Source organism: Choloepus didactylus, chromosome 13 (assembly GCF_015220235.1).
Source record: "Choloepus didactylus isolate mChoDid1 chromosome 13, mChoDid1.pri, whole genome shotgun sequence".
NCBI classification, from domain to species: Eukaryota; Metazoa; Chordata; class Mammalia; order Pilosa; family Megalonychidae; genus Choloepus; species Choloepus didactylus.
In genome coordinates this window covers 94,424,669-94,450,235 of record NC_051319.1, presented here as the reverse complement: position 1 = coordinate 94,450,235, position 25,567 = coordinate 94,424,669, and the positions used below count along the sequence as shown (strand labels likewise).

The 25,567-nt window shown below is 42.2% G+C and overlaps 1 protein-coding gene and 1 pseudogene across 4 annotated transcripts in view; one reads left to right on the top strand and one right to left on the bottom strand.

Annotated features, from left to right (window-relative positions):
- Positions 1-25,567, top strand: part of PDE6A (phosphodiesterase 6A) — a 96,340-nt gene that overhangs the window by 43,981 nt on the left and 26,792 nt on the right. For all 4 annotated transcript variants that reach the window (XM_037801835.1, XM_037801837.1, XM_037801836.1 and 1 more), the window contains 11 exons: positions 4,711-4,777; positions 8,950-8,997; positions 11,443-11,592; positions 12,056-12,199; positions 14,659-14,724; positions 14,917-15,063; positions 16,024-16,131; positions 19,593-19,702; positions 21,677-21,764; positions 21,950-22,050; positions 22,434-22,541. In XM_037801835.1, the coding sequence (XP_037657763.1) occupies positions 4,711-4,777; positions 8,950-8,997; positions 11,443-11,592; positions 12,056-12,199; positions 14,659-14,724; positions 14,917-15,063; positions 16,024-16,131; positions 19,593-19,702; positions 21,677-21,764; positions 21,950-22,050; positions 22,434-22,541 (1,137 nt within the window). The remainder of the gene's footprint in view (positions 1-4,710; positions 4,778-8,949; positions 8,998-11,442; positions 11,593-12,055; positions 12,200-14,658; positions 14,725-14,916; positions 15,064-16,023; positions 16,132-19,592; positions 19,703-21,676; positions 21,765-21,949; positions 22,051-22,433; positions 22,542-25,567) is intronic.
- Positions 556-1,975, bottom strand: LOC119508248 (annotated as a pseudogene).

Below are 25,567 nucleotides of genomic sequence, written 5' to 3'. Positions count from 1 at the left end.
CTCCAGAAGGAAGTTTGTTCTTAATGCCCATTTCTCCTTTAAACTGGACCACACCCGTAGGGTCAAAATATAGAAGGATCAAAGCACCAAGGCTGGAAACAAAAGTTGTGACACCTGCTATACAAAAAGAAGACAGAGAGCAAGACAATGTTCCCTTGGCATAATGTTCCCTTAGCATACCATTCTATACAGCACTGGTTCCAATCTACCCCTTGATCCCAGCCCTTGCTTTCCCCAAAGTGAACATTCCAGTACGGTGCCCAGGTCATTCTTGAATTTAGCTTTCTGAGTCCTTTAATTTGCTGTATACATACTCTACACTAAATGTGATTAACTGCAAAAAATAATCTCTTCAAGAACCTCCATTACAAAATACCAGATTCCCTATTAACAGTAAAAAGGGCTCAAGTTTAACAGGCCAAAACAGAGGAAGTCTATGTTTATAGATGGCATAGCCTCTGTGTCGAACGGGAGTCACTGGCAAAACCCCAAGATGTAAGGGTTGTAAATATGCAGAGTCACGTGGGAAGCTGAAGAATGGACCTTTCTTTGCATTTAGTCATCCTCTGAACTCTCAGCAGACTTTTCATCTGTAGTCACTTTCCAATTTGTGTGTTTGTTTGTCCTCTCCTGTATTTCATTGTTAACTACAGGGATATGAACTTTTTTTTCTCTCTTTTTCCTTTTTGTTTTCTTAGTGTCTCTTTCCTCACTTTCCTCAGAACTGCTGGATGCTGAATCATCTGACTGAGAAGTGCCACTTTCTGACTCTAAGAATGAAATAGATTTTTTTAGAGACTTTTTCCTGGATTTTTTTTGCGCTTTTGTGGTTGTTTCCTTTTCTTGGTACTAGGAGCTCCAGTTTCTTCTGACAATTCACTTGAGGAATCTGCTGTTATATATATGGCTTCCTTTTTGCTTTTCTTCTGCTTTTTATGTGACCTTTTTTTCTGCTTTTTTTTGTGGGATTTCTTTGACTTCTTGTGTTTGTGGGATTCATGGGTAGGTGATTTTACCTGAGGAGATGTTTTTCTTCCATTGACAATATCTTGGTGATTGCTACTGTCTGTTTCAAATTCTTCAGTATATAACTCTTTATAACCACTGTGACTTCATCTATCTGGCAGGTTAGCTTCATAATCATATAGCTTCTTGTTCCAGGATTTAGCCTTAAGAAAATCATCTTCCAGTGTCCCAGAAATTTCATGCTTTGGCCTCCAATAATCTCTTTGACTTTCTTCATCAAAACCATCACTACGCATCTGACTTGAACTGCTGGGTAACATTTTCCTTTTGGTCCCCTGGTGTGCCAGTTTGAATGTATTGTGTCCCCCAAAGGCCATTATCTTTGATGTAATCTTGTGTGGGCAGACGTTATCAGTTTTGATTAGATTTCTTTGAGTGTCTCTTTGGAATGTGCCCCACCCAGCTGTGGGTGATGACTCTGGAGGGATACTCCCATGGAGGCATGGCCCCGCCCATTCAGGGTGGGCCTTGATCAGTGGAACCATATAAATGAGCTGACTCAGAGAGAAGTAACTGAGTGCAGCTGTGAGTGACATTTTGAAGAGGAGCAAGCTTGGAGAGAGGAACATCCTGGGAGAAAGCCATTTTGAAACCAGAACTTTGGAGCAGACGCCAGCCACGTGCCTTCCCAGCTAACAGAGGTTTTCCAGACGCCATTGGCCATTCTCCAGTGAAGGTACCCAATTACTGATGTGTTACCTTGGACACTTTATGGCCTTGAGACTGTAACTGTGTAGCCAAATAAACCCCCTTTTTATAAAAGCGAATCCATCTCTGGTGTTTTGCATTCTGCAGCATTAGCAAACTAGAACACCTGGTAAGTGTCTTCCATCTGTTTCTCCAGTTCTCTTATTTTCCACATATCTGATTCCTCCTGAATCTTATTGTGAGCATCTGTGTGCCTGATAACATTCCTCAGGAGGACCTTCCCCAAAGGAACCCAGGACATTCTTCAATCCCTCGATCCTGAGGAAATCAGGCATCTTGTTAGTGTGAGACGAAGAACCGGTTACTCCATTACAAGATCTCCTCCAGCCCAAGAAGCCAAGGAGTCAGGGCTCAAAGGCAGCTCTGCAGCTGCACCCGAGTCCTTCATGAAAACGCAAACTTCCCACCGGTTTTCTGCCCTCACCCATGGCCCAGGCATGGCTGCCTCTTCCCCAGCCCAGACCGACAGGCAGATCTCCTGAACTGAGGCCGGAGCTTGCACTGGCGTGGAATCCAGTTGGCCCCATCCGCTGGGGCATTCCCCACTCAGGCTCAGATGGGATGGACCTGGGGATTAAGTTTCAGTCCCCAGAAAGGGCAGGGATGCTTTGCATGGATATGACTTTTCTGCTGGGCCTTGGGAAGTGTCTAGGGGGCCTGAAGAGGGGGTTGAGGTCTCCAAGAGGAGGACAGAGAAAGTACCCCCATCTTTGTCACCGGTATCCCTGCCACCCAGAGGCCAGCCCCCTTGGAGCTCCTGATAACCTTCCCTCCAAACGCCCTCCCCACACAAATACACACAAACCTCGGCTCTTAATCTTATTGAGGCTCCCTTGTACATGACATGTTGCTTTTCTTTTGCAGCCTTCGGAATCTTTGGCATTTGACAGTCTGACTAAAATATGCTATGGTGTGAGTCTATTTGGTTTTATCCTGTTTGGAGTTCATTGAGCATCTTGGATATGTATATTCATGTCTTTCATTACATTTGGGAAATTAGCCATTATTTCTTTGAATATTCTCCCTGCCTCTTTCTCTTTCTCCTCTTTTTCTGGGACTCCCACAAGAAGTATATTGGGACACTTGATCATGTCCCACAGGTTCCTCAGGCTCCGTTCACTTTTCTTTATTCTTTCTTCTTCCTGTTCCTTAGACTAAATGATTTCCATTGTCTTATCATTAAGTTCACTGATTCTTTCTTCTGCCAGCTCCAATCTGCTGTGGAACCCCTCTAGGGAATTTTTAATTTCTATTATTGTAGACTTCAACTCTGTTGGCTCCTTTCCATAATTTCCATCTCTCTATTGATATTCTCTTTGTGTTCATCTATTCTTTTTCTGATTTTCTTTAGTTCTTTGTTCATGTTTTCCTTTCGCTCTTTGAGCATATTTAGGATCATTAAAAAAAATTCTTTGTCTGAATTGTTGCAGGTCTGGTCCTCCTCATTGGTAGTTTCCAATGCTTTAGTCTTCTTTGCTTGGGCAGTTTCTTTCTTTGTTTTGTAATATTTTGTTTAAACCTGGATACTTTAATTTTTTTTAATGTGTTATTGTTGACATTTAGACTCTGTGGTGTCTGTTTCTTAAGCTTGTATTCAGCTAGTGTTGTGACCAAGTTTTCCTTGAATGCCAGGACCCAACAAAAAAAAAGAAGGAAAAAAGAAAACACCTTTCCAAGTCTTTGCAGATTGATCTATGAAAGTGCTTTCCTTCAGGGTTTATCCATACAACAGATTGTTTGAGAATAGCTTGAGGTCAAAGCTAAGGGTCTCTCTGATCTTTTCTGCCCATGGGTCTTGTCTGGGGCATGTGTGTGTGGCCCAAGGAATTCCCCCATTTACATGGTTACAAATGTTTCCCTAAGAAACCGCTTCTTCATGGTCCTGGGCATTGCACTGTATTTTCCTACAACCAGCAATCCCTTTCCTCAAGCAGCATGACTTGACTGTTCTCCCACCAGTATTCTGTAGGAGAACTCTCTGAGATGCTGTCTACACTCAGGGTAAGTTCTTGGAAGGTGAGCCCTTCACCAGGAAGATTGGGCCAGACATACATGATATGAGCATGTCCACAAGGGCCACTCTGCTGCTTTGGAACCTGGACTGAGAATCTGTATTGGGAACATGGGCAGGCTCCACTGAGCCAGTGAGCGGATGGGGATGGGGCCAGCCAGGGGCCCACAAGATCCTACTGCTTTTAAGAGGCCTTTTTCTTGATTTGGCACTCTCCTCGCTACTGCAGTCCTTTAGCTGTTTCTGGAGCACTGAGAAAAATGTTTCTGCCAGTTTATGCAGGCTGTTTAAAGCTTGCAACCATGGGTTCTGGCAAGTCCAAACTTCACAGAGCGGGCTATAGACTAGAAACTCTGATAAGGGTGATATTGAAGTCCTTAGTCCAAACTCTCCTGGGGAAGATAGCTGACTGGGTTTTCTGGCCAGAGCCAATGTTGACGTTGAGGCATAAATTCTTCTCTAAGTTTTTTCTGCAATTTTCCATGTATGTATTTTTGTTAACAATAAAGAAGGAAAAAATTGTAAAACCAAAATAGTAGTGTTTTTGTGAGGGATAAATAAGTATGTAAAAAGCTGAGTTTAGTGCCTGGTACATGCTAGGAGCTCACCATAGTAGAGTTTCCCACTCTTATGAATGGTATTAAGCTACCAACTCCATGAGGGAAAGGACAAGATCTGTTTTTGCTCAGGACCCAATAATGATTTGCTGAATAAAAGTTGTCTTCTTTTCTTGGGTAGTCCAATTCATTGGGGAATCAGTAAAGTTTTGTGTTTGTCACCCTTTTCTCCATGTCTAAATTAGGACATTAGATATTTGGTCAAGATTTTGAGTTCAGTCTGGTATAGTGATTATAAGAGGGTGTTGGAAACCCCTGGAGAGTAGTAGGAGGGCAAAGACCTAGAGTCAAGTTTTTAGTCCAGCTGTCCCTGCAGCAAAAATCACCATTTGTCTTTGGCCTTTACAGGAACCCTCCTCCTGACCATTGGGCTCTAGCAAGCGGTCTTCCTACTTATGTTGCCCAAAATGGTCTGGTAAGTAATATAAATTTGAAGAAGGAGAATTTTTTGCATTTTTTAAATAGTAAATAGATGTTTAATTTTGGGGGGAATTGCCAAACTGTATACCAAAGCAGCTGCACCATTTTACATTCCAGCCAACAGTGTGTGAAGTTTCCAATTTCTTCACACCTTTGCCAACGCTTGTTACTGTCTTTTTAAAAAATTTTATGGTGATAACTTGTATATGAAACATAAAATTCACCATTTTACCCATTCTAAGTGTACAATTCCATGGCATTAATTACATTCTCAATGTTGTGCAACTATCAGAAAGGGGAGAGTTTTTAATCAGGTAGAGGAGTGAAGAATTTCAGATAAGAGTCGAAAAACTGATGAGAAGTGTGGTTCTCCAAAATCCTGGTTCATTCATGTCTCAAGCTTAGGCCTAGAATTCATTTGACATTTGGTCCAAGTAGATGAACAGATAATTGTCAATTGAGGAAATATGAAATACAGAGAAAATTAACCCTTAGGTGGAAAGGTACCTAGTCTCACTAAAACTAGAGATACTTATGCATGTATGCTAGGGACAAAGTCATGACTGGCTAGTCTGTCAGAGACTAAGTCTCAATCTCTCATACCAGAGACTTAATTGCTGCTCCCAGTCTCCCATTCCGCTGTACTTCCAGCCATACCATACAAAGCAAAGCCCAAATGCTTCATCTCCCACCATGTCCCATCCTCTCAGGGACAAGGATGGAGTGACTACATCCCATCCCAGAGAGAAGTTCCTGCTCTTAAGAAGCTCATAATCAATTGAGGAGATGTCCTTTTTAATAGATACTTTTACTATAATGTGATAAGACCATGATAGACATGTACGTGGTATATTCTGGGAATACAGAGAAGGGGGCATTTAAACCAGCCTGGGAGAATCAGAAAAGGCTGGCTAGAGCCTGAGGTGAATGTTTGTTTGTTTTTTTTTAAGCCCTGCAAGTGATTCTGATGCATGCTGCTCTAGTCCTCAGTATAGGCAAAGGATTTTATCTTCTCCCATCCCCGAATTCCTTTCCTACAGAGGTTTGTGTTTGTGATTACATGGGGTCTTTATGGGATTATCTGATGAACACCCAGCTCTCCTGCTAGACCCCGGTGCTGGGGACATTCTGTTTTCACTTACTCTTGCATTGTCATCCCTAACCCGATGCCTGGCAAAGACCTGGGGCTTAAGGGGTGTGGGCTGAATGGACATTGACTGCCAGCCTCCAGGTGGTCATGGACACCTATCTGGTGTGTGGGGGGAAGGGCTGGTCCTCTTACAGATCTGGACCCTAAAAGTGGCTCAAAGGAAGGTGGAAAACCAAAGGAGTTGGGGAAGGCTTTAGACCCTCCAGAAAAGGAGGCAGTTCAGAAGGCAGTGAAAGGGTGTCCAGAACCAGTGCTTTCTCTCCTGCCCTCCCCACTTTCTCTTTCCCTCCCTTCTGCCCACTCCTCCACCCTGGGGGACCTGAGGTGAAGTTTTAAATAAATAGTTCTTAGGCAGGTGGGGGCAGGAAAGGGATTCCAAGTAGAGGGAATCACATGGGCAAGACATGGAGGTTTGAAGCACATGGTGTGAGTGGTTCAGTGCTGCTGGAGTATTAGATTTGAGGCAGGAAGGTGGCAAGAGATGAGGCTTGAGGGGTAGAGAGAGGCCAGATCACAGTAGACCATGGATGCCAGATCAAGCGGTGGGGACTTTAATCTACAAGTGATGGGTTTTTAAGCAGGAGATTGGCATAGTCAGATTTTCATTTTAGAGGGATAACTCTGGCAGTTCCATGGGAAATGAATCTGAAGGGGTAAGACTGGAGGCAGAACACTAGTGAGAGACCAGTGCATTGTTACAATCAAGAGATGCTGGGAGTCTCAAGGAAGCCAGGGGCAGTAAAAAATAGCACCACCATTATTGCTGCCTGCCACTGAGTCCTTATGGCAAGCCAGGCACTGGCCAGACAAGCCAGACTCCCACAGATACTGATGTAGAGAGGAAGATCAGGGGTCAGATTTAAGAAATATTGAGAGGGTAAAACTAACAGGGCTTGGTGATTGATTGTAAGCATAGAATGAGAGAGAGAGAAGAGCCAAAGCTAATTTCAGGCTTCTAGACTGGAGGGATGGTGCTGCCAACATGTTTGGATATAAGATGATAAGGTCAGTTTTAGTCAAGGTGAGGTTGAGACATTTTTCAGGAGCAAATATCTTGCAGGTTAGAAGAAGAGATCAGTCTGAAGCTGTAGGAATAGAGTGAGATGGAGATGGAGAATTGGAAGATACCAGATCAAGATGGTGTTTGAAACCATGATAAAGTCACCCAGGGAGAGTGAGAGGAGCCATGGACCCAAGGCAGAAAATTGGAGGATGCCAGCATTTAAAGATGGGGTGGAGAATAAGAAGTGTGTAAAAGAGAAACCAAAGGAGAGTTCGTAAGTGTCTGGAGATCCAGAGTCATGGAAACCAAGGAAGGAGAAAGTTGAGAGAAGGTCAAATGAAGCCATGGATCCTGTGAGATAAGAACTGAAAAACCCCCACCCCCATTGGGTTTGGCAGTTAGGGGGTGTTCCGGTTTGCTAATACTGCTGTTTTGCAAAACAACAGAAATGGATTGGCTTTTATAAAGGGGATTTATTTGGTTACAAAGTTACAGTCTTAAGGCCATGAAGTGTCCAAGGTAAGGCATCGACAATCGGGTACCTTCACTGGAGAAAGACCATTGGCATCCAGAAAACCTGTTAGCTGGGAAGGCGCGTGATTGGTGTCTGCTTGCTCCCAGGTTGTGTTTCAAAATGGTGTTCTCCAAAATGTCAGCGTCAGCTTTCAACAGCCATCTTTATAGTGTCTCTTTAAGTTGCAGCAAGCATCTGGGCCTGTGTGGCTCTTTTTAAAGTACTTCATTAATTAAATCAAGGCCCATGCTGAATGGGCGGGGCCACACCTCCATAGAAATAATCTAATCAAAGGTATTACCCACAGTTTGGCAGGACACATCTCCATGGAAACATCCAATCAAGAGGTCACACCCTAATCAAAAAGATTAATCTGCCCTCACAAGATTGCGTCAAAGAACATGGCTTTTTCTTGGGGATATAATATGTACAAACCAGCACAGGCGGTCATTGGTGATCCTGCTGAGAACAGATTTGGTGGCAAAGTCAAGGAAGAAACCAAAGCATTTTTAAGGATGGGAGAGACTCAAGCATACTTATGGGCTGAGGGAAAAAGCGCTCAGAGAGGTCTGAGGAGAGCTCAGAGGTCAGAAGAGAGTGATGGCTACTGATGGAGTTGGTCCTAGGAGAGGCCAGAGGGGTGGTGCAGTAGGTAGGCAGTCCTCAAACAGGAGGAAGGACAGCTCGACCTCTAAAACTACAGGACACTCAGGTTCTATTTTGAGAGGGAGAGGCACTGTGAGCCCACACAGTGCCTTTGTGAAAACTAGAAAAAGGCACCGCTTCTTGAGGGACAAATAGAGTAGGACCAGGGCACAGATCCACAAACAGAGCACAGGCTGGATTTCAGCTCCCGGCACCCCCTCAGCCAGATGCCTTTGTGCAGTACACACACTACACAACTGTACACAGTGTCCCCATTTTCAAGGCTGTAGAGAGATCAGATAAGAGTTGTTTGGTCTCTTGCATGGTAGGGCCAACTGATAAAGTTTTCTGGAGAGGAATTTAGCAATATATAACCAGAGCTATAACACCTTTCATTTCTTATCCCATTTTGGGATTTATGCCTCAAGGAAATAAAACCCTTCTTAACAAAACAATCAAAACAAAACCCAAGCATAATTGACTCAAAAATGTTTAGAGTAGCATTATTTATGTTAATAAAAAAATTTGGCCACAACCAAATACTCAACAAAAGGAGAACAACAAAATGGGACACTATTTAGCTGTTAATAATAATAAATTGTAGCCTTAACTTTTTCAAAGCTTGAAAATGACTCAGGAGTGACTCAAATGGTAAGAAGTAATGTTTATAAGGTGGTTTTACTGTCTAGTAGCCTTAGTTAATAATTCAAAATCATCTCTAGAATGACTATCTGATGAAAAGAATGCGAATGCCTTGGGCAAGGACATTACACTTCTGAAAATATTATTCTTTGCTTCATTGGGTAGTCTATCAGGTCCAATCACAGCTCCATTATTCTTCTTTACACCTTTCAGATTTGCAATATCATGAATGCGCCTGCAGAGGATTTTTTTGAATTCCAGGTAAGGCATTTATTTCTCTCAGTCACATGATTTTTGCCCCCCAGAAGAGCATTAGAACACATTAGAATCTGCCTACTCTATTGGGAAGTAGTTTTAACCAAGTGAAAACATAAGTGGAAAAAGTTCATGTGCTAACCAAAGTGGGAAGGGAGTTACTTCAGTAATTTCAATGTTTGGTTCAGTATTAATATTCTGCACCGTTTGCTTTCTGGCCTCAGCCTTCGCCTATACTGTTCTCTCCTCCCCCATCATCTTCTGCCCAAATCCCCTCTGCCCTTTAATGACAACCTCAAATGCTACCATTTCCATGAAGTTGTTTTCTGACTCCCCTGCATGGCCAAATATGATTTCTCCTTGGGATTTTCGTGGAATACAATTGGTATTCTTTTTGATTTGGGTTTTTTTTTTTTCTTTTTTCTTTTTTTACAACTATTTATGGAGGGCTTCCAGGCACTATGCTAGATCATGAGGCTACAATGGTCGACCAGACAGGCATGGTGTGTCTCCATGGGGCTGTGATCTTACGAGGAGAGAGGCACGTGCAGTGCTGGTTGGGAAAAGGACAGGGGGATAGGGCAGAGGATCTCAGGGTGCCTGACTTAATCTGGGAGAAATCAAGGAAAAACATTCCTGAGGAAATTATGCTTGATCAGTAAAAAGAGAGGAGAAGACTGCAGGAAAGAGATGGCTTGTTGGAGGGAACGAAAGTGGACCAAGAATCGGAGTGAGAGACTGAGAGGGAGAGTGGCAGAAGATTCTAGAAAGATAGAGGCCAAGGAGCTTTTCTCTCTTACTATATTTCTCTTACTTCATCTTTTATTATCCATAGCTATGTTTAGACTAATTCCTTTCAGTAAAATGTTGGTTTCCTTTGGTCAAGAATGGCTGTTCTCCTTTTTGACGTCTTCAGCTCAATGTTTGTTGAGTTTGGTATGGTAGGTGTAATAAAAACAGGAAATAATTAAGAAGGAAATAAAAATTACTCTTTGGAAAGCTCTCTGAAGAACATTATGAAAGAGCCTAAAAAGAATATACTTCCAACATTGTAGTTGTATTCTTGTGTTGTAATTTTGACAAGCCCAAAGGGTTGCTGGATTTTGCTGACCTGATCATTACCAAAACAGAACCTGGTCCTTATACAAGTCATCCAGTTTATTATTTATTAACCACATTAATAAATCAAATTTGATCTTGTGTTTAGATTCTTTTTGTCCACTCTAGCTCATACTTCACAAAGTAGCCTAAGTGACTTTAAAAAAAAAAAAAAAAGCTTAAATAAAGCAATAACTTCCTTGTTTAAAAATCTTTGATGGTTTCCATTTAACTTTTGATAAAATCTGTCTCCTTATCTTGGCCTCCAGAGGGAAGGGATTTCCCCAAAGGTTAGTTAGAGAACTGGGGGAAAGGAAAGGCCTTGAACTCAAGCTCCCTGACTAACAGCCCCATGTTCTTTGGGCTTTATTCTTCATCACTTTAGAGATTCCAGGTGCTGAGTGAGAACCATCCCACTTGCCAGTATTATTTAAATCATAGCAAGTATAATCTCACCCACTTAAGAATTTTGGAACTTTTGAACTGAAAGACTCACTTCTTCCAGGAAGCCTTCTTAGACTGCCTTCTTTCCTCTGGCTCCCACGGTGCCATAAAGAAAACTCTTTTACGGAACTTCCCACATAGCAGTATTATTGCTTGTTTCTCTGCCAGATTATGAGCAACCTGAGGAGAAGATCTGTGCTACATTTGCCTTGGTTTCTCTAGCTTCTAGGTCAGCTCCTTGTGTATTATAGATGTTTGATAAATGTTTGATGACTCAGTAGAAAAAGGGCCCAGAAAATTATCTAGTCCGGTTATCACCATTTTATAAATGGAGAAAGGGAGTTTCAGGCAGATGGGAAATGACTCACCAAAGGCATTAAATTGACCCTGAGCTTTTGCTCTATTCTCTCATTTGTTATGTGAACCACATAATCTTATTACTGTCCCCATCTATAGATGAGAAAATTGAGGCCTAAGGAGATAAAATGATAGGCCAAAGGCCAAAAGGCAAAAGGGGAAGATTAATTCAAAATTACAAAAATCACCAACATTGCCTGGTTAAGCCAGTCCCCTGCAGTTAGCTCCTATATCTGAAAAGCAAATACTGTCTTCCCAGGCTGTTTTTGCTCATCATTATATCCCCAGCACATAGCACACAGCCTGACACATACGGGCTCCGGCATCTTATGGACAAAAACAGTATGGCTCTCTGACTTACAGAACTCCCATCACAGGGCCTATCTGCTCAAGGTACTAAAACCACACAAAACCCAATAAGCTCTGTGCTCTCACTGCCTCCCACCCCAGCCAAACAGGTCTCCGCCAGGGTCACAACGTAGTGTGAAACCTATCACAGCTGCCTCTGCAGCTTGGTACCTGGGGAAATCTAATCTGGCTCTTCTTTTATAGAAAGAGCCTCTGGATGAGTCTGGATGGATGATTAAAAATGTCCTTTCTATGCCGATTGTGAACAAGAAGGAAGAAATCGTTGGGGTGGCCACATTTTACAATCGTAAAGATGGCAAACCCTTTGATGAAATGGATGAGACCCTCATGGAGGTATGGTTTGCTAGGTGGTCTCTGGCTGTTCTGATTCAGAGTCAACTTGCTGCCAAGCTGGCCTTCCTGAGCTGGGTGCTGGGGGGTCCTGGTGTGTCGCTCCCCTATCACATGGAGAGATGGGAATCCCCTTGTTGTCACTATCTTGAATCAGCCTTAACTGCCACTTTCTTCAAGCGCACTTTTGCACTGCCACATGATGTCAGAGAAATCCATGTTCCCTTATGAGGATGTTGTTTCTCATAAAAATGACACTTTATGTGTGGGTAGCGCCTTGTGGTTTTTCAAGTGCATTCACATCCATTATTTCATCTTAGCCTCACAACTCTGCAAGGTGGGCAGAACACGGTGTGTCAAATCTATTTTATAATAGGTGAGAAAACTGAGGCTTGGCTTAAAGCATTTTCCCCTAAGTTACAAATCTTGTTTTTTTGTCTATGATTTGTCCTTTCCTTCTTTTCAGTCTTTGACTCAATTTCTGGGCTGGTCTGTCCTAAATCCTGACACCTATGAATCAATGAACAAGCTTGAAAACAGGAAGGATATTTTCCAGGACATGGTAAAATATCATGTGAAATGTGACAATGAAGAAATCCAGGAAATCCTGGTGGGTAATGTTCTTTACTTATTTCTACTTGAGTAGAGAATGTGCCTTGGAAATGTGGCCAGACTAAGGCTGAGACTTGAAGCTCCATGAGGGTAGGGATTGGGGAGGGGTCTGTTTACCACTGTAACACTCCTGCCTAGCATGGAGATACTACAGGCCCTTGATCAAAGTTGAGTGAATGGATGGATGGATGGATGGATGAATGCCAGAGAGTGGTACATAATGGCTGTTCTGCATGGCCTGGGGGACAGCTGTCCCTGGCAGGGTCACCTCAGTCTTGGGGTCAGACCTTGCTTGACAGTTCTAGAAACTGTTTTTCACTACACTCAGGGCTGACTTGGTGCTGGAAATGGGTCATCCAACCACAGTCTCTCCTCTGAGAGGAAGCTCCATCTCAGCAACCAATGGGACAATGGTGAGATCAGCTCACTTAAAAGACCCAGTCAGATCACAGTGGGGTTTGGTGAGCAAAGAAGTAGCTCAGGTGGAGTTAGATGCTGGTGGGAGTCCTTGCATAGGTCCAGCATTTTCAGTTTACAGGATAATGTCACACTCATGATCTTGTTTGATGCTTACAACAGCCCATTAGGTGGGCAGAGTAAGGAGTTCTATGCCTATTATAGAGATTGAGAAATTGAGGCCCAGAAGGGGGAAGTAACTTGTCCCCAAATCATCCATCTGATGAATAGGTCTCACTTCACCTTTATCAGGATAATGAGCAAATTCTCCATCAGTCTTACAAAGGGGCTGCCTCAGGAGGTGGTGAGCACTCTGTCATGAGAGTTATCCAAGCAGAGACTGGGTGATCATGTATCAGGGATGCTACAGAGGAGAGTCCTACCTGGGGTAGGAAATAGGACTAGATGCCTTCAAAGGTATGTGAGAATCAGCTATTCATCATTCCTGGCATTTGGATCTCAAAGAGACCACGATTCCAGAAATAAATTGAGCTGGCCAAGCAGCATTGTGCATGATGCCCATCTGAGCTTCTAAGACCTTGGCTTGTAGGCCTTACAAGATGAAACAACACAGGCCAGTGTTTCCAGAGGCCATTTCTTAAGCTGGGAGGATATCACACCAAATATGATTGTTTCAAACCCAAAAACTGGCCAATGCAGAGGAAAAAATGTTCCATTTGGATGAATTGCCTTGTGGTTTGCTTGACTCAGCATGTAATTTCAGCCAAGAGATGAATGTATGGACTCCTTGAGGACACAGCTTCAGTGAACTAATGAAAAGGTAATGGATTTGCTCTGAGTCAAGAAGTCAAAAACAAGTAACTGGATCCAGGTTCCGCCCTCCTTTGGCACATGGGGAAATAGGCCCAGAGAGGTACAGAACTTGCCTTAAATCACACAGCAAATGAAAGGAAGATCCAAGACAATGGCCAAGTCAGTAATTGCCCACTCAGTAATAATATCAACAACAGCATAATTTTATTTTAGGGATTGTTATGTGGTTTATGTGCATTATTTACACACACACACACACACACACACACACACACACACAGACACACATTGTCCCAGTTTGCTAATGCTGCCATTTTGCAAACCACCAGAAATAGACTGGCTTTTAAAAAGGGAGTTTATTTGTTTACAAAGTTACAGTCTTAAGGCCATAAAGTGTTCAAGGTAAGGCATCAACAATAGGGTGCCTTCACTGGAGGATGGCCAATGGCATCCAGAAAATCTCTGTTAGCTGAGAAGGCACATGACTAGCATTGGCTTGTTGCCAGGTTGTATTTCAAAATGGCATTCTCCAAAATGTCTATGTCAGCTTTCACTGGCTGTCTTCAAAATGTGTCTCTTGGCTGCAGCACTGAGTCCCTTCTGTTTGTCAGTTCTTTTATATGGCTCTAGTGACTTAATTAAGACCCACCCTGAATGGGTGGGGTAACACCTCCATGGAAATTATCCAATCAAAAGTCTCGTCAAAGTTGATTGAGTCACATCTCCATGGAAGCACTCAAAGGATTCCAACCTAATCAACACTAATTCGTCTGCTCCCACAAGATTGCATCAAAGAATATGGCATTTTGGGGGATATAATACATCCAAACCAGCACATACATATACATATGCTATATATATATATACACACACACTATGTATATGTAATATGTATATTAAAATCTACATTGCACAATCTAATTTAATCCAATAGTTAAAGTACTTTCATTAACCCCATTTTGCAGATGAGGAATTGAAGATCAGAGTTGTTAAATAACACTGCTACTAAGTGGCAGAGCTCAACTTTGGATACAGGTGTCCATGCCTCCAAAGTCCATGACTTTGAATGTGTTTGTCAATGACTGTTGAACCTCTTTGAGTCAGCGGTTCTATTGCAAGAACCATGGAGGAAGGATAAAATTGAAAATGGAAAACTGGAGATATATTTTGGCCTTAGATGCAGTAACCTATTTTTTTCTCTCTCTCTGCTCTTCTGTGTCCTGTCAGAAAACCAGAGAGGTGTATGGGAAGGAGCCGTGGGAGTGTGAGGAAGAGGAGCTGTCTGAGATCCTGGTGAGCTGAGCCAGTTACTGACATGTAACTACCGCCGGGTGCTGCCCAAGTGCGGGACCCTCTGCAAAGCCTGTCGGCCTCCCCCCTGCTGTGAGCTCCCAGCAGAACCAGGATGAGGCAGGGCTGGTCGAGCAGGGGAGTGACCTGGGAAGGCTTCCCATCCCCTAATCAGCTGACTCTTTCTTTATTCAGCAAGCAGAGCTGCCGGATGAAGAGAAATATGAAATTAATAAATTCCACTTCAGCGACTTGCCCCTCACAGAACTGGAGCTGGTGAAGTGTGGGATTCAGATGTATTACAAGCTGAAAGTGGTGGATAAATTTCACATTCCGCAAGAGGTGAGGTCAAAACAGACCTCTTTGTTGCCCCTTTTCCTTCTTTTTGGCTTAATCTGTAAACAACCTTAAAAAGAGTTTACCCGCAGCTTTTAGGATTGAAAGCATTAGTCATGTTGCACATATGAGTCACTTATTAGGAAAGAGAAACACAGTTCCTCTGAACCTTGGCATTTGGGAGCCACAGCAGATGGCTTCTGGTTTCCCATAGCAGATTCTGAGGTACTAAATTCTGAAGGGTGTGAAGAGATGTGATGGAAAATGGGCCCCATCATCCAAGAAGGGTGGGGAATGTGAGCTAAACCCATTTAAACAGGGTTCTTTGTCTGCAGGACTCCTTTCTAAAGGTGTGCTGTGAATTTTGGAGATGGGGGCTTGGCTGGGGGTGGGGTGTCCAATATGTTGTGCAGGGTTTACCAGGCTTGTTGGATTAAAGCAGTGGTTCCCAAAGTGTTGCCCTAGACCACATCAGGATCATATAAGAATTTATCAGAAATGCAAATTCTCTCCCGTGGTGCCTCACTTGCTCTCTCGCTCTCTCACTCTCAGTCTTACACACACACACACACACACACACACACGAACAGCTGAATCAGAAAAGCTGTGTTTTAATAAGCCCTCGGGTAGTTCTGATGTACACTCAAGTTTGAGAACCACTGGATTAAAGAATCCTTTCATTGTCCTCCATTAAATCACCTGTTAGCTTCTCCCAGACACTAACTTTATGGGGCTCCATTTGGGAATCATTGATGAAGCCCAATCAATGGAATGAGTGGAATGACTCACCTCTACTTTGTTTCATAACAACAGTGTCTGTTTTCACAGCATTTGGCAGTTTGCAATGTGCTTTTGCAGCATCACTGCATCTACTGCTAGTTCCCACCTTCTGATCCATTGGTGGGGCTGAAGGAGCTCAGGCCTCAGGAGGGAGGCCCTGGGCCCCTGACATGCATGTGTTTGCAGGCCCTGGTGCGGTTTATGTACTCACTGAGCAAGGGCTACCGCAGGATCACCTACCACAACTGGCGGCATGGCTTCAACGTGGGACAGACCATGTTCTCCTTGCTGATGGTAAGGCTGGGTGGGCAGGGCTGGTGGGGCTGTGGTGACTGGGGGCTCCCGCCACATTGGATGAGCCCTGCAGGCTCTGCACTGCAGTGGCAACACTGCTTTTCTGTCACCTATGTCGAAACACTTTGTTTCCTTAAAACAATTTCCTTTTTGTCCTTTTATATTTGTCTAAAGAAAACAGAAACATAAGATACACAGTACAGTGCAAGAATACAAAAATGCAAAGGAGAGGTACTTCTGGCTACACTAAAGATCTTGTTGATTTATTATGTTGAAAGTAGGGAAAATTGAAGGAGAAAAAGTTAACCTTAAAATGCACTAAAATTGTCAGATGAGCAGCTGCTTCTTCTAACTCAACCTGAATGTGTAGTTGTTCAAATGTGAGTTTCTACTTTGCACCGATCATTCCTTGTCCCAGGAACTAGTATGGTGCCGAGCAGAAGCATGTTGCGGCCCCAGTTCTAAGGACAGGCCGGCCTGGCCATGTGTAGGGAAATGCATCAGCGCTCATTTGGTGACACCAGGAACAGAGAAGAGGATAGATCTCAGCTGAATCAAAGTTGCCAAAAATAAGAAAACACCTCACCAGACAGATTTCTAATATTTGCTAGAAATTACTTTGCAGATCTCATTTTTGCAGGATTTTATCTAAAATTTTATCTAAATAGTTGGAAGGCAAAGGGAAGAGTGTGACGGGGGAGGGGATTACTAATTTGAAGCATAGGCTAAGTGGTTTGTTTAAAAAAAAAAACAATGCTATCCCAGATGAACAAGGTTATATAGATTAAAACTGACTGAAGTGTCCTCCAGTTTAGAATTTTAGCTCACCCAACCCAGGCACTTCTTAAAGGAAACAAAAACCTCAGTGTAGCTAAGCCAGCTTTGCTTTTAAAATAAATAATTTTAATGCAATTTAAAGCATGTATTATTACTCATTATTACTGGAAGAAACAATTTCTGGTTAGCCTTTTTATGTAGCAAACTACATCAATTTTGGTTTTTTAGAAATACAAAAATCATCTTAAAGGAATAGGCCCCTTAAAGGAAAAAAGTTCTGTCCTAAGCTAGAATCTTCACTAGCAGGAATTTTTATTTTCTTGAAAGTAATTATATATACTTTGGAAAGTTCAATTTATCAGAATCAAAATTCAAATTAAGTGATTTCTGAGTCTAAACTTGGATTAATGAAGACCATGAGCATATTTTTTCATAAGTGTTCCATTTATGTACACATTTCTTTGAAGATATAACTGGACATGACAATACTTTGAACAGAAACTGGTCTAATGAATTGATTGGGTAGGGTCCTTCAAGACAACCCAGTTCATTCTTTTAGATGACTAATGAAAACTAAAAAGGAATGCCATTCGTCCTTGACAAGGTCAAATGTGAAAAACAGAGGTTTCAAAATTTATTTAATGTAGAGTTAAATGAAGGTCAGCTGTTTTCAGCTTCTTAGTTTGACCATGAAAATCTTTATAGAGTTACGTGTAGTTGTACCATATGATTTTATTTCTTCACTTATTTATTTACGGTCATTTATGTTCTGTTTAATACATAGTTTGGTTTGGGCCATTTCAAATGTTTGACAGAGAAAAGGCTATATTGGAATATTTGCAGCTTTATAAATCTTCATCAGATTAGCTGTTAACTTTTTATAATACAAAAGGTTTCAGACAAGTATTAAAGAATAAAATCTGTCTCAGGCTGGTAGTTAACAGTTGTGATCAAGGTCTTATGGTTTTGTCTTGTAAATTTTCTCATTTCTAACATGAGAGACAAACTAATTTTAATATAATCCTTTTTCCACACTTTAAAAATCAGCAATAGTGTTATGTATTTATAGGCAGCTTTTAACAATCCTGACATATTTCTACTAACCCAAATGATTTCAGTGACAAGACATTTTAATAACTTGATCACAAACTCATATGGACAAATATAAATTTTAATATTATAAATACTATTTTAAAAAGGTAGAATCTATTCTGCACAGGGTAAAAAGAATGAAATATTTAGTCCTCAAGTTTGAATTATCAATATGTTATTACCGTTTTGTATATCAGAATCTAAGTGTTACAGGTACAAAAAGAATATTGTCGCTAGCCAAATGAACAAAGTTTAGCTGACTCTTTGTAGCATGCAAATCAAATAAACTTAAAATCTTTTTTTCTCTTTTACCATTGCTTTATCTATATTGTATTAAATATCAAAAGCTCAGGACTGAACTAAATATTTATCAGGTTACATTCTGAACATGTTTCTGTTTTAATTTGTCTTGTTTGTAAAAGTATGCAAATACATCACATAGATTAAAAAAATTATTTATTGCTTTTAAAAATTATACAAAAAATAGTATGTGCTTAGCATAAAGAAGTTCAAAGAGCAGAAAAGGATATAAAATAGAAAGTGAAAGAAAGCTGCAGTCCCCTTATTTGGAAATAACCACAGCATAACTCCTTTCACATTTTCTTCTAGGGCCATAGAGACATTTGTGCGCATGTGCTATTATTCTGTAATTTGCTTTTTTTTTCATTTGAAAATATACCAGTCGTATTCTTCCATGATATATTTTTGTGGTTGCATAGTATTTTGTTCTTTAAATACACCATCATTTCTTTGCCCAGTCCCCTGTTGTTGGACATGGTGGTTGTTTACAGTCTCTCACTATTACCAACAGTGCTACACTGTGCGTGCTTGGCTGGGCATAACTTGGTATATTTGATGACATAGGGTTTGGAGCCCTTTATATTTCGCTTAAAGGTGTTTCCCCATCTTGCTTATGATGCAGATCCCTGTGCTTGCCCAGGCTTCTCCTCAAGCCTTCTCCCTACAATGGCCAGGCCAGAGGAGGTACTGGGGTCTGGAGGCAGGAATTCTAGCCATGCCACTGTAAAAGGTGACGCCATGAAGACATGGTTTATTTCTCAGGGTCCTGGAGTCAGCATCACCTCTCCAGAGCTCTTCCCCACCCCTTCACACAAAGCATAAGCAGCACGGAGTTAAGATTCTGAAGGAGTCTCAGGAAAAGATTCCTCTGGGCTTGATTAAACCAGTAGACCAGGTTTGGAAGGTCTGTTTTAACAGTCTGGTCAAGTTCAAACACTCCCCAAATCCTAAAACCTGACAACTGCAAATTTCTCAGAAATCATCTTGCCTAACACCCCTCATTCGCAGTGTACAGACTGGGATACTGAGGACCACAGGGGATAGGACTAACTCCAGGTTGAATAGGGTGACCAACTCTCCCCATTTGCCCAGGACTATCTGAATTTTAGCACTGAAGGTGTCTGGAAAACCCTTCAGTCCTGGGCAAACCATCCCATCCTGTGGAGCCAGGAGGACAGCCAAGCTCAGTCCCTTGTGTACAGGCTCTGGCTCTCCCTCCCACCAGCCCTCTCAGCCCTGCTTCTGGGCTCCCCTTAGGGATGAGTGACTTGCACCCCTGATTGCCTTTCTAGACTGGAAAATTGAAGCGATACTTCACGGACCTGGAGGCCTTGGCCATGATCACCGCTGCCTTCTGCCATGACATTGATCACAGAGGCACCAACAACCTCTACCAGATGAAGTGAGTCTGTCCTTACCACCACCCTCCCGACCCCAGGATTCATCACCCAGCTCTGAATGCCCCCGACAGGCCTCCGTGGCCAAGGGGAAGTCCCGCAGTACAGCCTGCTGCCCACAGCTCCCCACTTCCTCCTGCACTTCCGGATAGTGCCCAAGCTGGGGATCCAGGTCCACACCTGTGATGGGTGGAGTAAAGGCCTCTCCAAAGATGCCCACATCCTACTCCTGGCGCCTGAAGTGAAGTTACCTTATATTCAAAAAGGACTTTGCAGGTTTTTAAGCTAAGGATCTTGAGTTAGAGTGGTTAGCCAGGATTCTCTGGGTGGGCCCCATGTAGTCACAAGGGTACTTAAAAGAGGGAGGCAGGAGATCAGAAAAGAGAGAATATGCTCTGCTGCTGACTTTGAAGATGGAGGAAGGGGCCACGAGCCAAGGAATGTAGGTGGCCTTTAGATTCAGGGAAAGGCAAAGACATGGATGTTCTCCTAGACCCTCCAGGAGGAATGCAGCCCATTTTAGAGCTGTAAGATAATAACTTTAGGTTGTTTGAAGTAACTACATTTGTGGTAATTTGTTACAGCAGCAACAGGAAACCAATACAACTCCTTTTGTCTCCTCCTTCCCTGTCACACCAGCTGAATTAATTTGAGCCAAGAGGTTAATACTGATACTATTTCATTCTTTCCCCATGTATTTATAATACTCCTAATAAGTGCACGGCAGGCCCTTTGCTAGACCTTTGCTAGGGACAGTGGTGAGCAAAACAGGCAGAGTCCCTGTCCTCACACACCTTACATTCTCCACAGCCCCTGAAGCACAATTCTTTTTTTTAATGCAATTTTATTGAGATATACTCACATACCAGATAATCATCCAAAGAATACAATGGTTCACAATATCATCATGTTGTACACTTATAGCCACAATCAATTTTTGAACATTTTCACTGCTCCAAAAAAAAAAAAATTAAATTAAAGATAAGAATAAAAATAAAAATAAAAAAGAACACCAAAACATCGATACCCTTTACCCACCCACCCCCATTATTTATTTATTTTTTGTCTTTATTTTCTTACGCATCTGTCCATACACTGGATAAAGGGAGTGTCAGTCGCATGGTTTTCACAAATCACAGTCACACTGTAAAAGCTATATAGTTGTACAATCTGCTTCAAGAATCAAGGCTGCTGGATTACAGTTCAACAATTTCAGATGTTTCCTTCTAGCTTTTCTAATACACTAAAAACTAAAAAGGGATATCTACATAATGCATAAGAATAACCTCCAGAATGACCTCTCGACTCCATTTGAAATCTCTCAGCCCCTGAAACTTGACTTTGTTTCATTTCTTTTTCCCCTTTTGGTCAAAGAAGGCTTTCTCCATCCCATGATACCAGGGCCAGGCTCATTCCCACGAGTCATGTCCCATGTAGTGGGGAGGGCAGCTGAAGCACAATTTTTGAACTATGGTCTTGTTGTATCTTCATGACCACCCTCTGCCAGTGGGCTGGAACAATGACCACCCTTGGAGCTGGATGATCTGAAGTAGCTGATCAAAAATATTCATTGGACCATACACCCCTGGATCTTGGAGAACTAGGTCTTTACATCCCACCCTGACACCAGCCGGCTGTGCCAGGAGCAGAAGCTGTGGACCCCTCCACTGCCTGCCATGAGGCTGGGGGATGGGGAATGGTAACTGCTGCCCAAGGGTGAAATTCACCTGTATTCACTGCAATTTACCAGCATCTTCCTCCTCCTCCTCCTCCTCTGGATGCTGCAAGTGTTCTGGACTCTGGAGTTTCAAAATAATTGATTCAGACAATTTCTGTTACTTCAGTAGCTGTTCTGGTAGAGGGACTGATTTCTGCTGCTTCCTACTTTGCCATGTTCTCACAGTCCTCCCTTTGGATGATGTCTTTAACCTCCCCCTTGCCCATTGCACACTGATATTCTCTTTCTCTTTCTCATTCAGATCCCAGAACCCATTGGCCAAGCTCCACGGGTCCTCCATCTTGGAAAGACACCACTTGGAGTTTGGCAAAACACTGCTGAGGGATGAGGTAGGACGAGGGCCCTCTGCACTGGCCTTGGGGACTGGACGGGAGCCCTCTGCCCACAAGGAGCCTGGGTGTGCTCTTTTCCATGGCCAGGGCTGCCTGTGCTGTCTTTTGGGGTGAGCATCGGTAGTTGGGTGGCTTTACTGCCAGCATCACTTCTCACATCTCTTCTCCGATTTTCTCTTTAGGGCCTGAATATCTTTCAAAACCTCAATCGCAGGCAGCATGAGCACGCGATCCACATGATGGACATTGCTATTATTGCCACAGACCTTGCCCTGTATTTCAAGTTGGTGTCTCCTCATTTAAATGATAAGAATAACAATGATCATAATAATAACAGTAGCCATAGTTCCAATTGCTTGAATTTCTGCTATGCAGCAGGCATATCACATGTGCTGTGTACACATCAATTGTCACTGCAGCCTTGTGAGTCTGACATTATCACCCTCATTATACACATGGGGAAGAGATTCATCAAGATCAGGCAATAAATCGGTGGCAGAGGTTGGGTTAGAACCGAGGTATACACTCCCAGGCCCAGGTCTTTGAACCGTGCTTTGTTAATTCTGTTGTTTTAGTAAGCCTCCGTCTGAAACAACAGATGCAGAAAGCCCAGGGGTTGCCATAACCTAGGACTTGCTCCTTTTCACAAACTGATATATTTTTTAGGAAGAGGACAATGTTCCAAAAGATCGTGGATGAGTCTAAGACATATGAGTCTGAGCAGGAATGGACACAGTATATGATGCTGGAACAGACGCGGAAGGAAATCGTTATGTGAGTTGAGTCAGGGACTAAACCCTGATCCCCTTAAGCCTGGGGTCATAAGGTGAGATTCTGCACTGGCAAGCCTTGCCACCCTCAAGAGAGTCCTGGGACACCATTTTTAGGGCCTCTGATAAATGGAAAAATGAAGTTTGGCCAAAACAGAATTGCAGAAATTATGATATATGTTTAATGTTCACTTGAGCACTAAAAATACAAGGTCATATATTTTTGCTTTATTTCTCTATATGCAAAAAGTGCAATAATTGAAGGAATTCTGTCATAAAATTCAGAATTTTGGTGGCAAAGTGATATAACTCTAAACTTTTTGATAAAATGTAGAGCATCATACCAGTTGTGGTTTGAGTGATAGCTATATGTCACTCAAAATATATAGGCTGGTTTTATTTTTTAGTATTTTTAGTTTAGGGGGTTTTGTTTTTTAGTGTTGTAGGACATGTACCAATGTCCTGTAATATAGCTGTGCTATTCAAAAATTAGTTATATGATTAACACAAAATTTATAGCACAATATGGGGTTTTTCTTTTGGGAGCAATGAAAATTTTCTAATATTAAAAAAAATATTATAGCACAATACTGGCATAGAGTCTGGGAATGGGACTCAAATTTAAGTTGCCTGGTATCTTCCTTCAGTTCTTTCATTATGCTTTCATGACTTGCCTCAATTGATGGTGGGGTGAAAAGTGTAAATCTGTGGCCTTTTTTTGACTATGAGACCCACCCTGGCTCCCCTGTGGTGTGTCTCAGGCATTGATGGTGATGGTCTGGGAGCTTCAGGTGACAAAGCCTGACCCAGTTCCCAAGGGAGCACCAGGCAGTTTGTTCTGCCTCCAGATGCTTCTGTGAAGATGAGGCTTGATTAAGTCACAAATGTTCCGAGTCCCTGCAACAGCGGAGGGGAGAGCTGCTGCGACTGGGTCAGGGAATGGGGGCAAGTGGCAAGTCGTTCTTCCTCAGCCCCGTGGTTATCCAACTAGGCCTCCAAAAAAGTTCCCTGATCCTGGGAAGCAGTGTGACCTCCTCCTAGTAGACAAGGGGGCACCTTCAGGCTGTTCCCAGTAGATCAGGAGCTGCCCCCTGGACGTTTCAAATCGGTGCAGCAGAAGACTTGAATAGTGGAAAGAATATCCTGCTCTTGGATAGGAGGACTTAATATTAGGAAGTTGTCTGTTCTTAATTCTTTTTTTGTTTTTTTTTTAAATTCAGTTTTATTGAAATATATTCATAAACCATACAGTCATCCATTGTATACAATCAACTGTTCACAGTATGATCATATAGTTATGCGTTCATCACCACAATCTATTTCTGAACATTTTCCTTACATCAGAAAGAATCAGAATAAGAATAAAAAATAAAAGTGAAAAGAAAATACCCAAACCATCCCCCCATCCCACCCTATTTGTCATTTAGTTTTTACTCCCATTTTTCTACTGATTTTTTTTCAATTTTTTAACTTTGTTTATCAAAAAATTAAAAACAAACAGGCAAACAACAACCAAAAAAACCCCACAACATTTCAAACAAAGCAATGGATTAAGGAAAACAAATAACCTAAAATAACTACTTTGCTTCCAACATGTTCCTACCATACCCCAAGAAAATTAATAAACCATGTCCAAACAGAGGAGTAAGAAAAACAAATAATCTAAAATAACTACATTGCTTCCAACATGTTCCTACTATACCCCAAGAAAATTAACAACCCCTAAGAAAACAATGGAATAAGAGAAAAAAAAAACCTAAAATAACTCTATTGCTTCCAACATGATCTTACTATATCCAAGAAAGTTTACAAACCATAATCATTCCTGAGCATTCCCATAACCTTGAGATTACCCTCCATAGTTTATCTGTTCTTATTAGATTATCATTCCCCCTCCACTAATTGGTATCTCTAGGTCCCCTACATTCTACAGTATAAAACATTGTACATTTTTCACAGAATTCACATTAGTGGTAACATACAATATCTCTCTTTTTGTGCCTGGCTTATTTTGCTCAGCATTATGTCTTTTTTTTTTTTTTTTTTTAATCTTCATTTTATTGAGATATATTCATATACCACGCAGTCATACAAAACAAATCATACTTTCGATTGTTCACAGTACCATTACATAGTTGTACATTCATCACCCAAATCAATCCCTGACACCTTCATTAGCACACACACAAGAATAACAAGAATAATAATTAGAGTGAAAAAGAGCAATTGAAGTAAAAAAGAACACTGGGTACCTTTGTCTGTTTGTTTCCTTCCCCTATTTTTCTACTCATCCATCCATAAACTAGACGAAGTGGAGTGTGGTCCTTATGGCTTTCCCAATCCCCTTGTCACCCCTCATAAGCTACATTTTTATACAACTGTCTTCGAGATTCATGGGTTCTGGGTTGTAGTTTGATAGTTTCAGGTATCCACCACCAGCTACCCCAATTCTTTAGAACCTAAAAAGGGTTGTCTAAAGTGTGCGTAAGAGTGTCCACCAGAGTGACCTCTCAGCTCCTTTTGGATTCTCTCTGCCACTGAAGCTTATTTCATTTCCTTTCACATCCCCCTTTTGGTAAAGAAGATGTTCTCCGTCCCACGATGCCAGGTCTACATTCCTCCCCGGGAGTCATATTCCATGTTGCCAGGGAGATTCACTCCCCTGGGTGTCTGATCCCACGTAGGGGGGAGGGCAGTGATTTCACCTTTCAAGTTGGCTTAGCTAGAGAGACAGGGCCACATCTGAGCAACAAAGAGGCATTCGGGAGGAGGCTCTTAGGCACAACCATAGGGAGGCCTAGCCTCTCCTTTGCAGCAACCGTCTTCCCAAGGGTAAAACCTGTGGTAGAGGGCCCAACCCATCAAACCACCAGTCCCCTATGTCTGTGGTCATGTTAGCAACCATGGAGGTGGGATAGGCGAATACCCCTGCATTCTCCACAGGCTCCTCAAGGGGGCACTACATCTTTTTTTTTTCCTTGTTTTTCTTTCTTTTTTTTTTTTTTAACTTTCCCTTCTTTTTTAAATCAA